This window comes from Crinia signifera, chromosome 8 (genome assembly GCF_055691185.1).
Source record: "Crinia signifera chromosome 8, ASM5569118v1, whole genome shotgun sequence".
NCBI classification, from domain to species: Eukaryota; Metazoa; Chordata; class Amphibia; order Anura; family Myobatrachidae; genus Crinia; species Crinia signifera.
In genome coordinates, this window is record NC_139224.1 from 20,235,232 (window position 1) to 20,249,439 (window position 14,208).

General features: G+C 47.5%; 1 protein-coding gene across 1 annotated transcript in view; it reads right to left on the minus strand.

Moving 5' to 3' along the window:
* Window positions 1-1,167: 1,167 nt before the first annotated feature.
* The window catches only part of LOC146025839 (coiled-coil domain-containing protein 3-like), a 30,360-nt gene continuing 17,319 nt past the window's right edge, over window positions 1,168-14,208 (minus strand). The window contains exons 3-4 of the mRNA XM_083155942.1: window positions 4,485-4,659; window positions 1,168-2,457 (exon numbers count right to left, since the gene is read on the minus strand). Coding sequence (XP_083012068.1) covers window positions 2,146-2,457; window positions 4,485-4,659 — 487 coding nt within the window. The 3' untranslated portion in view covers window positions 1,168-2,145. The remainder of the gene's footprint in view (window positions 2,458-4,484; window positions 4,660-14,208) is intronic.

Sequence of the window (14,208 nt, forward strand, 5' to 3'; positions counted from 1 at the left end):
TATTTCTAATCAATTGTGAATATTTCTATACATTACTGTTTTAAAAGCACTGTAAATATAAAAAATCACTTCAATCAATCAATGAGCCCAATTAAGGGTTGCTCCTGAATACTTTTTTGAGTGTGATAAAAGGATCTGGCTTTTTGCAAAATTGGCGTAACCAACAGAAAAATGACTTGCTAAGGTCAGAAGGAATGTTGCCCTTAGCAACCAATCAGAATCTAGTTCTTATTTATTTAGCAACTTCTAGAAGATAATAGATATAATCTGATTGGTTGCCCATAGCAATATCCCACCTGAAATAAAACTCCCATAAATCCTAGGCATTATCTGCAAGGCAAGTCATATTTGCCCCTTTGAGATGTGCCTGATATTGAGATAAATGGATCTTGATATGTTATCTGAGATGTAAGGTTGACTGATGACGATAATGATTGCAGACACACTTCATTGTACATAACTTAACACGCGTACAATATAATACAGACATTGGAATGCAACTATTCATACACATGACAGTCACACAAATAGGGGTGAATTTGCTAAGGCTTCCACAAAGGTGCTGTTGCCCATAGCAACCAATAAGATTCTGTCTATCATTTCTCGATTGAATAATAGAAAAGGATGGACAGAATCCAATTGGTTGCTATGGGCAACATCACCTCTTTTTATTTGTAGAGGCTTTAGTCAATTTACCTCAAAGTATCTTTAAATGCAACTCAACAGTAAGCACATAGGGCCGGGTGCACTAAGCTTCAAAAAGTGATAAAATGGAGAGTGATAAACAACCAGCCAATCGGTTTCTGGCTGACATTTTTCAAACACAGTCTGTGACATGGCAGGCAGGAGCTGATTGGCTGGCTGTTTACCACTCTCCATTTTATAATTTTTGAATCATAGTGCATATGGCCCACTATCTCTAATACTGACATTTGTAAAAATGTTGGAGACTAGGGGGGAGATTCGCTAAACTAAAAATGCAGTAAAAACACCGTTATCTGGGTTTTTACCGCATTTTTGGATGCTCTAAGCTTCCCCCACCGGGTTACCGTGGTGGGGGCCATCACCAGAAAAATCTGGCGATGCCGCATAGAAGCCTATGGGCTTCTAATGCAAACCCACCGCCGCCCCGCACCGACCCCCGCCTCCCCGCACCGACCACCCCCTCACCTGTGTCCTGCCGCACAGAGCTGTGCTGCCCGGACCTGTGACCATCTCCTTACCTGCACTATGATCCTATTCCGGGCACAGGGAGAAGGAGAGCCCGGCGCAGCAGCGCTGGGTAAGGGAGGGAGGGGAGAGCCGCCAGGTCCCCATGGGACCCGCTGACTCTCACCGCAAAGGACAGCTCTTAACGCAAGAGCTGTCCTTTGCCATAATTATCGCATATGTTAGTGCATATGCGATAATTATGAATGTGGTAGCCGGCAATAGGGGGTGGTAAGGGGGCGCAGATGTTAGAGCATCTCCCCCTAGGGCCGGGGGCTGATTCTAAATTGCATGAAAAGTGGCTGTAGTTGTGGCAATCTTATGCTAATGTAAGTAGCCCATTAACTAATATGGGGGTATATGCATAGATGTGTAAATTCATGGATGCAGTAACGCTGCCCATTGGTATATGGTCACTAGGTCGACACTATGCAGGATTAAGATACATTAGGTCAACCACTTAAGGTCGACAGGGCACCATTTTTCCAGGGAAGATTCCACAAAGATGGCACAGGAAACAGCAGAAACTTGGGCACTGTCCCAGAGTCATTGCTGTTGTCTGAGAAGATATAAAATACTTAGAAGTTGGATGAAGAGCTCTTTTTACAGTTGTCAAAGCCACCGAATGTTATTAATAAGAATTCACGTTAAACCAGGTTTCATTGGCATTCATTCAATTTTGCCATTTCAATACTATCATTCAAATCTGCTGATGAATGAGGCCTTGACCCACCACGGCATAGTAAATATACCCCGAAGACTGTAAATATGTGATGAAAGTTTACTGCAGGCATAATAATACTGACCTCAATTCATTTTACACAAATAAAGCGCAGCACCGGATTTATCAAAGGTTCCAATGTCTTTGCCCATTCGCTCTTTAAAATCCGGTGCCGTATAGTGCCGCCGACCTACTACAGAAGACATTCCATAGGCTTAGAACCGATGGTTATCCAGCTTGTTCCCCGTTGCTTTCCTGGTGGGTTTGGCCATGATTTTCTTATGGTTGGTCGGCTTTGAGTCCTCCTCTTCCTCCTCGGTGAGGCTCTTTTCTTTATCCATGAGGCGCCTAGTCAGGAGGACTTCCTTCTTATTGTCCACCGTTGCCTGCCGCACGGCTCGCTTAAGGTTCTTCACCTTCTCTCGAAGATGTGCATTGGCTTTCTCCAGAAACCGGACCTTTTGGGACAAGGTCTTTGAACGTTCTTCCTCCTCCAACAAGGCCCTCTGTACCGAATCGCACATCAGCTGCAAGAATATATGGAAGAGGAATCTTTCACCAGGGATGACTTTCTTTGCGGAATGGGTAGTTTGAACGATGAAAGGTCCTAATTTGCCGCAAACTAGAGCAAATATGTTAAGTTTTAAGAAGACGGGGAAGAAAGTCAGCAAGTTGTTTTAGAAAGTCGGAGAACATTGGATGAAAATTGTCCTACAGAGGTTATGAAAGGGATCCTGACTGTCCACATGGATTGGGATGCTCCACAGATAGAAGAGAAATGGATGAAGCAAATGAGAGTAAAACCTGCTGCATCATGATCAATAAGTAAAAAAATTAATTATTAAAAAGGATTAAGAATGAATGTTAATAGTTAATTGCAGATATGCACTTAATGCAGGGACTTATGTAGAAGATAATGATACAGATAGTCACCCTTTATATCCACCAGAACTGTGGAGGTCCGTGTCATTTCTTTGAATTTGGTGCAAAATTCCATCTTGGAGGCACGCCACCTCCTCAAAGACCTGGTTATCTACACAGCAAAGTGGAAGAGACCCCTCCTCACTCATCTACTGGGCCTCAGGGCCGCCGACAGGGGGTTGCTGTGGGTACAGCTGTCTCGGGCCCTGGCTTCTGGAAGGGCCTGGGCAGCTCATTTTACCCACAGCAACCCTCCGGCGTGTGTTGCCTGCACTGCGCTCGGTCCTCAGCAGGTCCCGAAGCACAACCTGGCTTCTTCAATGCAGGAAGCCGGTGGCCAATTAAAATGCTGCCCCGTCTTTTGAGCTAATCAGAGCCCGTGTACTGTTAGCCAATCAGAGTGGCTGCCGCTACACGGGCTCTGATTGGCTTACCCGCCGGTGCTGCATACTAATTGGCCACTGGCATCCTGCACCGGGACTGGAAATCAGTCCCGGGACCCAAGATTCCTGGTGACAGCCCTGCTGGGCCTCACCAAATTCAAAGAAATTACACAGACCTCCCTAGTACTGGTGGATATAAAGCAGTGCTGGGCAATTGCGGCCCTCCAGATGTTGATGAACTACACATCCCGGGATGCTTTGCATTAGTTTTGCTATGTGGCCATGCTGAAACTGATGCAAGGCATGCTGGGATGTGTAGTTCATCAACATCTGGAGGGCCGCAATTGCCCAGCCCTGATATAAAGGGTGACAATCTGTATCATTATCTTCTAAATAAGTTCCTGCATTGTGCATATCTTTTAACATTCATTCTTAATCATTTTTAATTATTCATTTTTTGACCTATTGATAATGGTGTATGTTACTGGAATTACATTAAATGTATGATTTATCATTTTAGTTTGCCAAATGCCTGATTTATATTCTTAGTGCAGATTTATCTCTTCCTGTACACAGTGCAGTCTACATGAGTGCTCGGACTTGGAAGAAGGTATATATAATTATATGGGTGTATATACAATGCAATTACATATTTTACGTTTTGTGTTCTAAATTAATTTGGGTCATTTTTTGGGCAACAAGATTAATTATGTTGTGTTGATTAGTCAGAATACTGTAACTTCCCATCACGGTTCCATTTTATTACACAGCAAAATGTGATAAACACCCCAGTGTGGGTGGGGAGGGAGCACCTGTTATAGGGCCTACAGTAATTCAGACCTGTTTACAAGGCTGCATTTTTTGCAGATGGACAAAACCATGTGCACTGCAGGTGGGGCAGATGTAACATGTGCAGGGAGAATTAGATTTGTGTGAGTTATTTTGTTTCTGTGCAGGGTAAATACTGGCTGCTTTATTTTTACACTGGAATTTAGATATCAGTTTGTAGCACACACCCCACCCAAAACTAACTCTCTCTGCACATGTTACATCTTCCCCACCTGCAGTGCAGCATGGTTTTGTCCATCTGGAAAAATGACATCCTTGATAACTGGTCTGAATCAGGCCCATAGTGGGAGCTGAACTGAGGGTTAGGCAAGACAAAGACAAATCTGAAAGCAAAATAGAAAAAAAATACAGAGAGGAAACAGGGCCACAGAGATAAATCAGGACTAGGCCTCGTCTCTCACCCTGCTGTCCTCCTGCGCTTCCCAGTCTGGCGAGTAGATCTGTGGATCGGTGCCGATGACGCAGTTGGAGAACTGGAAGAGGCTGGAAAACACGCGGTTGTTCTCTTGTGTGTTGGGGAAGATGGCGTCCTGGAAATTTACTCCGTGGGGAAGGAGATTATAATTCTCATCCATTCTGTGTTTTGGGTGAAAGGAAAACATATAAGAAACTTATAAAAACTACAACAACAATAATAATCTATGAGTAGAGTACAGTATGGTGGCAGGCAAGGGTGGCAAAATCCACCGTAACAAACAACAACATGCATTGTAGGCAGATACAGCCCAGGACATTACTATGGGGACGGTTCAGTCCTGCTCACTAGGCTGGGTGTGTAGCCTTAGTGAGCAGGATAACGTTGCCCCCCCCCCCCCCCCACAACCACCACTACCATGCAAGCCCCTGCGGAGGGCCACGAATGTATGTGTATGGGTAAAAATCTGTTTGCAAGCGCCCATACAGAGAATAAATCATTTGATTGTTACTGACCATTGAATGCTTTATTTTTCTCCTCTACCCGGCGCCTGTACCCGCCGCGTGACCCTGGTGTCACTCAGCGGCTGCACAGATCAACGTGAAATGGGGGCGGGTGCTGACATCATGCATCCGCCCTGAGCAGGCAATGCCTGCGCTCGCTGGGGCCTGCCCAGAGTTTCTATGTGTGCGTCCATCGCCTTTGTGGGCACACCAATGAAACACTGAGGGTCCACCCAAGAACGACGTCATGTGATGTCAGCTGCCCGCCCCCTGCAGGCTTCGCCACACCTGCATTTGCATGGGGACGCCCAGTATTTTTGTTGGGCACGCCCACCCTGTCTGCCCTCTCTGTGTGAACGCCTTGGAGACTGTTATAGTCGTCGAAGGTGTTCCCACGGCGGGTCTGCACATGTGTATCTAGGCCTATACGCATGCACACACCTGCAACGTATTCATTCCATACCGAATCATTCCATACCGAGCGCTGCTGAATCAGACCCTTCGTTTATATTGTGAGAAATATAGATGTGCAGGCTCTGATTTACTGTGATTTCAGAGCAGGATCTTATTGGCTATCCCAAATCACATGACAGTTGTTGACAGTTGATAGACAATAAAGGTGCGTACACACAGGGGAGATATATTGCTCAGTTTCTCCTCTTCATCAGCGACCAGAGATGGTCGCTGATGAAAGGGAATCTCTGCCGGTGGTGCCGCAGAAGTAATCAGCTGGTCGCAGGAGCGATTAGAACGGGGCTGAAAACGGTTTATCGCTGGGGCATACTCCCATCACTGGCAATATGGTCGCCAGCGACCATATTTACAGCAATTTCAGCCCCTATCGTCCCCCATGTGTACACAGCTTCAGATCCTGCTTTGAAATCAGAGTAAATCAGAGCCTGCACATCTCTAGTGAGAAATGCACCTATCATCCGAAGGTGTTTATAAATAAACAGATAAATGAATGAGAGGTTCCATGTTACAGATTATAACGCAACCTCTGGCTTCCCTTTGGGAACAGTTCTCGGATTCTATGTGACCTTATCCCAATAATCCAGAAGTGTCAGGACTCAGGAGCTGGGATTCCAGGAAAATACACACCGCAGGGAACAAACCCATACTGACCGCAGAAATCCCAGGCACATGGAAGCCCTACACATACATAGTTCTGTGCCAAAGTCATTATACTCGCATTAATGCGCCGCGCTGCGCGTGTAATAGGAGGCGCGCTGTATTACACAGTGTCTTCCATAGTTCATGTAACATACTTCCCACAACTGCCAGTACATGGGGCTGGCCCACAATCCTCTGCAAGTGACCCCCCTATGTCTCCCCCTGGCAGATATAATACTTGTGGGTGCAGGGCGGATCCGGATCTGGCACCCTGCACCCATTATCTATAGATACGTCCCCGGTACCGGGCTTGCTGATTCCAGGCCAACATCTGAATACAGAACAATCCTCCACCGTTTCCTGCAGATCCCAGCACCGCTATATAGACTCTTTGCTAATTCCACCTCTGTTTTGTCTGGCACAGACTAGAGGCCGTAACATGTGTTATACATCACACTGTAAGTCAGAGCAGCCCACTGGGAGCAGACAGCAGCTTCCTGCGAAGCTAGAGAACACTCACGGCACATCTACACTGATGGGAAGCAGAGAGCGTAGCTACTGGGGGGGATACGGTTGCTAGGTCGACACTATAAAACTCGTCATACATTAGGTCAACCACTAAAGATCGACAGGGCTTAAGTTGACACATAAATTAGGTTGACCAGTGTGGCCTACTTTTAAAGTCTCCTCTCCAGGAGAAGCCCGGAGAGGAAACTGTCAGCAAGCCCCCCCCCCCTCCATGGCCACCATTCAATTCACTGTTCCACCCAGATGGGGGTAACAAAGATGACAGCAAGTATAGCGCATCAATGAATAAAATCAGACAAATCACATCATTACCTCTAGTTTGTAAAGGCACTGGTGAGATGCTGCAGGAGTAATGTGATGGGAGGCACTGCCAATATGATGCCAGGGCAGCCAGATACAGAGACATCGCTGAAGCACTCCTGAGGTACGGCAGGGGCAGTGAGGTGAGAGGCACTGCTGAGATGACCAAAGGTTCTGTGAGCAATAACTGGCAGTGAACCACTGAGGTCTATTTATTAATAATATGAGCATAACTGATGCAAGTTATCAAGCCAGGGTCCCAGCATATTCCCAGCACCTCTGCTACAGCGATGTGACTCAGTGGGGATGTCAGTCCCCATTGCTGCTCAGAGGGTACGGTTATATTATGTTGGCATTATCCAGCAATATAAAACCTAGAGATCACGTACAGATCTATGGTGATAGGGGAAAGCAGGTGTGGCTCATATGGTTGACAGTAATCAAGTTGACAATGTCTAGGTTGACCCCAAAAGATTGACATGCACATGGGATAAAGGTTGACACAAGAAAAAGGGCAACGTGAGTGTTTCACTTTTGTTTGTTGTCAATGTCGATATCTTTTTTCTTACCTACGTGCTTGTTGAAAGGGATTTTGTGCTCGTTACCAGGGATAAAGTGCTCGTTGCCTGGGGTGACATATGCTTGTTGCCTGGGGTTACATGCTTTTTGTCAGGGTTTATTTGCTCATTGCCTGGGGTTACATGTTCGTTACTAGGGGATCTGGCTCATTGCCATGGGGTTTCTTGCTTGTTGCCAGGGGGTTACATGCTCATTGACAGGGGAGTTGCTACTCTTTACTTAGCACGGCGCCCATCGCGGCCATCGCGGGCATTGAATGCACTAAAAAATTGGGTGCGACGCGACCGACGCGATGCTCGCGATTTCCCATAGGGAACAATGTTAAATGTCTCAATTGACCCGAGTTTCCTGTTCAATGCCTCAATTGACCCGATTTTTCCATAGGAAACTATGTTAAATGGGCCACAGAGGCCAAATAGGCACCCTGAAGTGTGAAATGGCCCCCACACTTGTTAACGCCACCCCACGATCAACGTCAACCCGAAGCGTGGCGAGCGCAGCGAGCCCTGCGAGGGGACGCGGATACCTGTGAAGCCCGCGAAGGGACGCGTTTACCTGTGAAGGTATCCGCGTCCCCTCGCGGGGCTCGCTGCGCTCGCCACGTTTCGGGCTCGGTGGCTCGCCACACTATTCTATTCTCAACTCCACGCCGACGTGGATAGTGGGGGTATGAAAAGGTCGTAGGACGCGTACCGCCGCCCCTCGCGTTAACAATTGTGGGGGCCATTTCACACTTCAGGGTGACTATTTGGCCTCTGTGGGCCATTTAACATTGTTTCCTATGGAAAAATCGGGTCAATTGAGGCATTGAACAGGAAAATCGGGTCAATTGAGACATTTAACATTGTTCCCTATGGGAAATCGCGGGCATCGCGTCGCACCCGATTTTTAGTGCATTCAATGCCCGCGATGCCCGCGATTTTTTTACCTGCGATGCCCACGATCAAAATTGTGGGCGCCGTGCTAGGTAAAGAGTACCGGGGAGTTACATGCTCGTTGCCAGTGATTTCTTGCTCATTGCCAGGGGAGTTACATGCTCGTTGCCAGGTGGTTACATGCTCATTGCCAGGGGAGTTACATGCTCATTGTCAGGGGATTACTGCTCAGAGTGCACCAGCGTTCCCGGAATCGGCACTTCTGGGTGCACTGTCTCTCTCTGACAGACTGCCCCCCCCCCCCCACCCCATGCAGCTTCCAGAAGTAGGTACAGCTGTAGAGTTTATTGTGCCGGCCCTCCCAGTCAGGGAAGCCTAAGGGGGGGGGGGGGGAGCGGGTACTAATTATCCGGGCCCAGGCTTGCTGGAGGGGCCCCGCAGGCCCTGGTCTGACCCCTCCATCCCTCCCAGGCATCAACAACAGTACACACTACAGTGTGAGAGCTTATGCTGAGCCTGCTGTCCGCACAGCACATGCTGTAGGTGTGTGTTGCTGCTGCTGCTGAGTTTCGAGTTTTCTTTCACCCCAACATTTTGGGGAGTGGTCTAAACGTGGGAGATGGCCACACCTCCCACACTTAGGCCACGCCCCCAAACATTGCCGGGGCCCGGCATTCCTCTCATCTGCCCTGCTCCCAGTACCCAGAGCTTCAGGCTGCAGCCTATTGGTTGATCAGGCCCTGGCCCTGTCCCAGCTGAAGAAACATCTCGGATTAATAAATAGGTAGCGCACACTTATTTCTTTTTGCCCTGTCCGTCAGACATTACGTTTCTCCCCATGCATCTACATCTCTCATGCAATGAATGCAAAAGGCTTACTCCAAAGCTACCAGAAGCCTATAGTCGTCGGATCGGATATCAAACACATGCGATTTGCCCACTTTTCCCCTCATTTCTATCTCAGGGTTGCCGACTTCAGAGAGTTCATCTCCGGGAGAAGCCTGGAGAGGAGACTTTCAGCAGGCGTTCGGGGGGCGGGGCTTAAATGTGACATCATTAAGCCCCGCCCCATGAAGAAAAGTGCCTCAATTTGACGATCTCCGTGGAGGGGCGGGGCTAAACGACGCGATCATGATACTTTGGCCCCGCCCCCTCTCCGGAGATCGTCAGAAAAGGCAAATTAAATGCTGAGGCTGGGGTGGGGGAAGCCGCAATCAGGGGGGGGGGGGGGGGAGCAGGGGTCCCCCAGAATCGGGGAGGGTTGCCCATCTTTCCGGGGGGCCGGGAGGGTGACCCGATTTTCTATCTCTGATCCATCGGAATCGGGTAAAAACTGCAGATCTGCACCATACACAGAGCAGACACGCAGCATGGGTAGGTAATGCTGGAGGAGGGGGACACAGACAAAAGCAAATAAACTTTTAGTACAGTATCTCCTTAAAGCAAATCTGTGCACGTGCCTCTTCTCACACTGTACTGAGCCATCTTCTAGGAAAGCTGCAGGGATCATTGGCAATGTTCCATAGACTATAATCATATTACATTGGCTGGAAATAGCTATTTCTTTTATCTGATCTGCCTCCAAGGCAGCAGCCTACGCCCACTATAGCATGTCACAACTGTAGCATGTAGGCCGAGCAATTTTCCCTCTGAGCACAGCTAATGGGGCCCAATATGTAACGCTCTCCTCAGGGGTGGGGTAAAAAGAGTGGAGAGGGCTCCTAGGTTCAAGGGGGGCCACAGACCAAGCACCCATTAAATTATACTCACCTCTCCATCAATCCAACAGTTGGGAGGTATGGATAAAGTAACAGCCAATCAGCCCCTAACTGCCATGTTACAGACTTGCATTTGAAAAATGACATTGAGGAGCCGATTGGCTGGTAGTGGCACTTTATCTCTGTCCACTTTATCTCTTGCCAGGGCTTAAGCTGTGTACACACGGGGGCGATAGGGGCTGAAATCGCTGGTAATATGGTCGCAGGCGACCATATTGCCAGTGATGGGAGTGTGCCCCGGCTATTAATTTGCCGGGTGCGCGCTCCCGTTTTCTTGCTCCTGCGACCAGCTGATTACCTCTGCGGCACCACCCGGCAATATATCTCCCCCGTGTGTACGGGACTTTAGTTAAAAGACCCCTAATATTTGTTCACCCTTTCTCCCATACCTGCCGTAAGCATGCTCTCCCCCCTCCCCCCCCCCCAGTCAGTGGCAGGTGGACATTGTTCTCATCCCCAGCCTGATCCCGTAACGGTTTACCGCTGCTATAAGCCTGCTGTCTGTACATCTGCATGGACGGAGCACTTGCTGTGTCCACCCTCCAGCGCCGGCAGGCGGATTACTCTGCATTCTTTAGGGATTTACGGCCCATTTATTTTACAAAGTTGTTTTAACTTTGATCCGAAGTATTGGTTTAAAAATTAAGGCCGACGCTGTCAGCTCAACTTAGCATCCGTTCTCCAAAATGTGCTCCCCTCTTCCGGATCCCTGCTTAAATCTAAAGCGTGCCCGTAAGAGGCTAATCACAGGAAAAGTGTCATTGTAATATACATTGTAATGACAATTAAATGATATGATAAATGATAATATAATTAATAATTGCATGGTCACATTCATTTGGGCCATAATGCATTCGTGAAAGCCACATTGTTTTACAAGAAGATGCTTAGAGAACAATAGATTCGAATTCAATAGGATAAGGGGGTGTTTACTGTACCTGCCACCTGATTGGATGACTGTTCTTCCTATCTCGTGCCGCTTATATATTACACACCTACTGCTGTGGAATATTTCATTTCCTTCTATCTACTGGACCCTTAGTAACAAACACAATAAAGTGGGATGTTGACCAATATTAGATACTCCTTTTAAATATAGCCAACACTATGGGTGGAATTCAGTTGGCAAAGTGTGGGAATTGCCGTTGCCACGGCAATTGAATTCTTGAGGTTTTTTAGGCAATTTATCCACCATATTCAAAGCGTTGATCGTTTTAAAGGCAAAGGGTCGCAAAGGACTTTGGGAGATCTGTCATGTGCAGTACTAATCGCACCTAGGGTCAAATGTAAGAATTGTAAGAATCAGAAAGTGAGAGATTTTGGGAGAGTTGACCTTTTTTTTTTTAAAAGCTTTACACTGAAAAACCAGGGTGAAATTGATTGCCGCTTTAAAACAAAAATGGGTAAACTCTCACGAAATCTCTCACTTTCTGATTCTTGTACCCGATTACATTTGGCCCCTGGTATTCCTGGGCAGGTCTCCCATCCAGCTTCTAAAGGTGCGTGAGATGTTCTGTTTAATGCAGTGGCGAATTCGGGGGGGGGGGGGGGGGGGGGGTAATGTCTAACAAACACACCTTCTCCTATAGGTGGTTGCAAGCCTGCGACTTCACTCTGCCACAAAGGAAAACGTATGTGTGTTATGGGGAGGGGGGGAGACACTGCCATGATTTCTTGTGCCCAGTAGCTGATGTTTGTACGGGAATACAGGGCAGTCTATTGTTGCTCAATGCTAGGTACCCCCATATCCTGATTTGGTCACAGCCCGCTGTTCCAGTTCAAGTACACGTTCATAAGTATAGATTATACCAACCGCTTTTGCGAGTGGGGACATTTGAAATAATATACAAAGATACCTAAGCGTTCATCATAATGGCCATTGGTTGGTTAATATTTTCTATTGAAGAAAAACTAAACCTAAAACTCAGTTGTGAGTGGAACTAAAGGTGGCAATAATGAAAATGAAGGCTGATTTACTGAGCATGTGCCATTGGCCGAGCTCACAGGTGACCTAGTGGTTCTCTAACACACCACCTGTTCTACCGCATACATTCAGTATTCATGGAAGGGATGGGAACCCAATAATGAAAACATCGGAACCATCAATGGTTTTGTTCCAGTGGGCAGTAGTTGTACCCTCGATGGGACGTTGGCAATGTTTTGCTCACCCTCAATGGTTTTGTTCTGATGCCCTGTGGCTGCCTCCTGATTGGCTCGCCCCACATCTACCCTTTTCCTAATGAGTCGGGAAAACACAGAGGAAGATTCTGGGTAATGGGTGTAAGTCTACCGGTATGTGATAACACTATATACTTCAGCCCGGCGCCCCCGCTCTACTATAACTGTCTATGTCAGGAATGGGGAGCCTTCGGCCCTCCAGCTGTTGTTGAACTACACATCCCAGGATGCCCTGCTACAGTTTTGCTATTTGGCCATGCTAAATCTGTTGCAGGGCATGCTGGGATGTTTAGTTCAACAGCTGTTGGAGGGACGAAGGTTCCTCATTTCTGGTCTGTGTGGATGGTAAGGTAGGAAGAAGTCCCAAAAATGAAAGAAAAAAAACATGAAAAACACCATGTCATGTGTCGGCAATAGCTGTATCAAGATTTTTTGCTCTTGTCAAACTTTTGTCTATGGTGTTAACCTAACTGCCGACCTAACTGCTGTCAACCTTTCATCCGCATCCTGATGTTCAGATGTTTAAAACAATGGAACAGACCGTAATTTACTTTGACACCAACAGGAGGTGACATCAGATATGTCCCAGGCCTGTACAGGAGGATGGTATAGGATAGTTATTGGTTCCATGTGTCTAGAAGCAGCGCAGAGGGACTTAAAAAAGAGAGGAAGAGAGAGAGAGAGAGAGAGAGAGAGGTGGGGATTTAAGTCTCCAACCCCGTTTGACCCTCCTAAAATTCCCCATTGCAGACAGTGGAGGCTACAGCTCTGCATTAAACCTTCCAATGATCTGATTACCGCCAGCTGGCTCTGTTCCTGCAGCTGTTGCAGATGGTATCGGGGTAACGACCCCCCCAACTCCTTCCAGAGACGCAATGTCAGGCTGGAGGATAAATGGCCCGCCAGGAAATCCCGCTATGAGGCCACTGCTGATCCTGCGCCATGTGCAGCATAAACATTTATACCATAAATAAACACCACATATATATATGGGATGATTACAGCCGCCTGTTCCTGTGGGGCGTATAGTAGTTATGGGCCCACAGGCGAAGCTTACACAGGCGGAAACCATGTGCAACTAAACACAACACATGATATATGTATATCATTATAAAACCCTTGTAAAGAAAATCAATGGCCTCAATTATTCACTGACATAGTCCAACAAGTGCACTCAGTAAAAACCGGACCCGGACAAGTCTCCGGAACGCCGGCCCGGACAACAAACTCTGCATTCTGGAGCTTGTAATGACCGGTCCGGGGGAATCCTGTCCAGGGGTGTCTTGTCCGGGGGGGATGCCTGTGATAGACACCAGGGACATGGGGAAGGGGAGATTACAGCCTCCCCATGTGGTCCGGACTGTTCCGGCTTTTGCTACATGGCCGGACCATACAGGGAGGCTTTATGCTCTCCCTCCTCCTCTCCCTGGACCAGATACTACTTGCTCTCTCTTGGGGCTATTTCACATGCTCCGGCTCCTGGCGGGTGGCGAAACCCCGCACTGCCAAGAAGCAGGGGCGGATTTAGGGGTGATGGCACCCCTAGGCACAACAATAACGGCTCCCCCCCCCCGCCTAATTGTATTATTTTTATTGATTTATTGAAGCCCTCATTTGATAATAGCCAATTTAATGGATTAATTTAAAAAAAGGCACTAACTGTGACATGTTCTTCAATTATGAATACATATTTACTATATAGGACATTTTACAGGGGCAGTATCTGCATGTCCTATCCATTTACACTCTATTTAAGATGGAATATGGTACAGTACAGTGTATATTTTGCACTTACTGGTATATTTCAGGGTGACAGTACTATCACAAGCATCCAAGTGCCGCCCCCAAGCACGTGC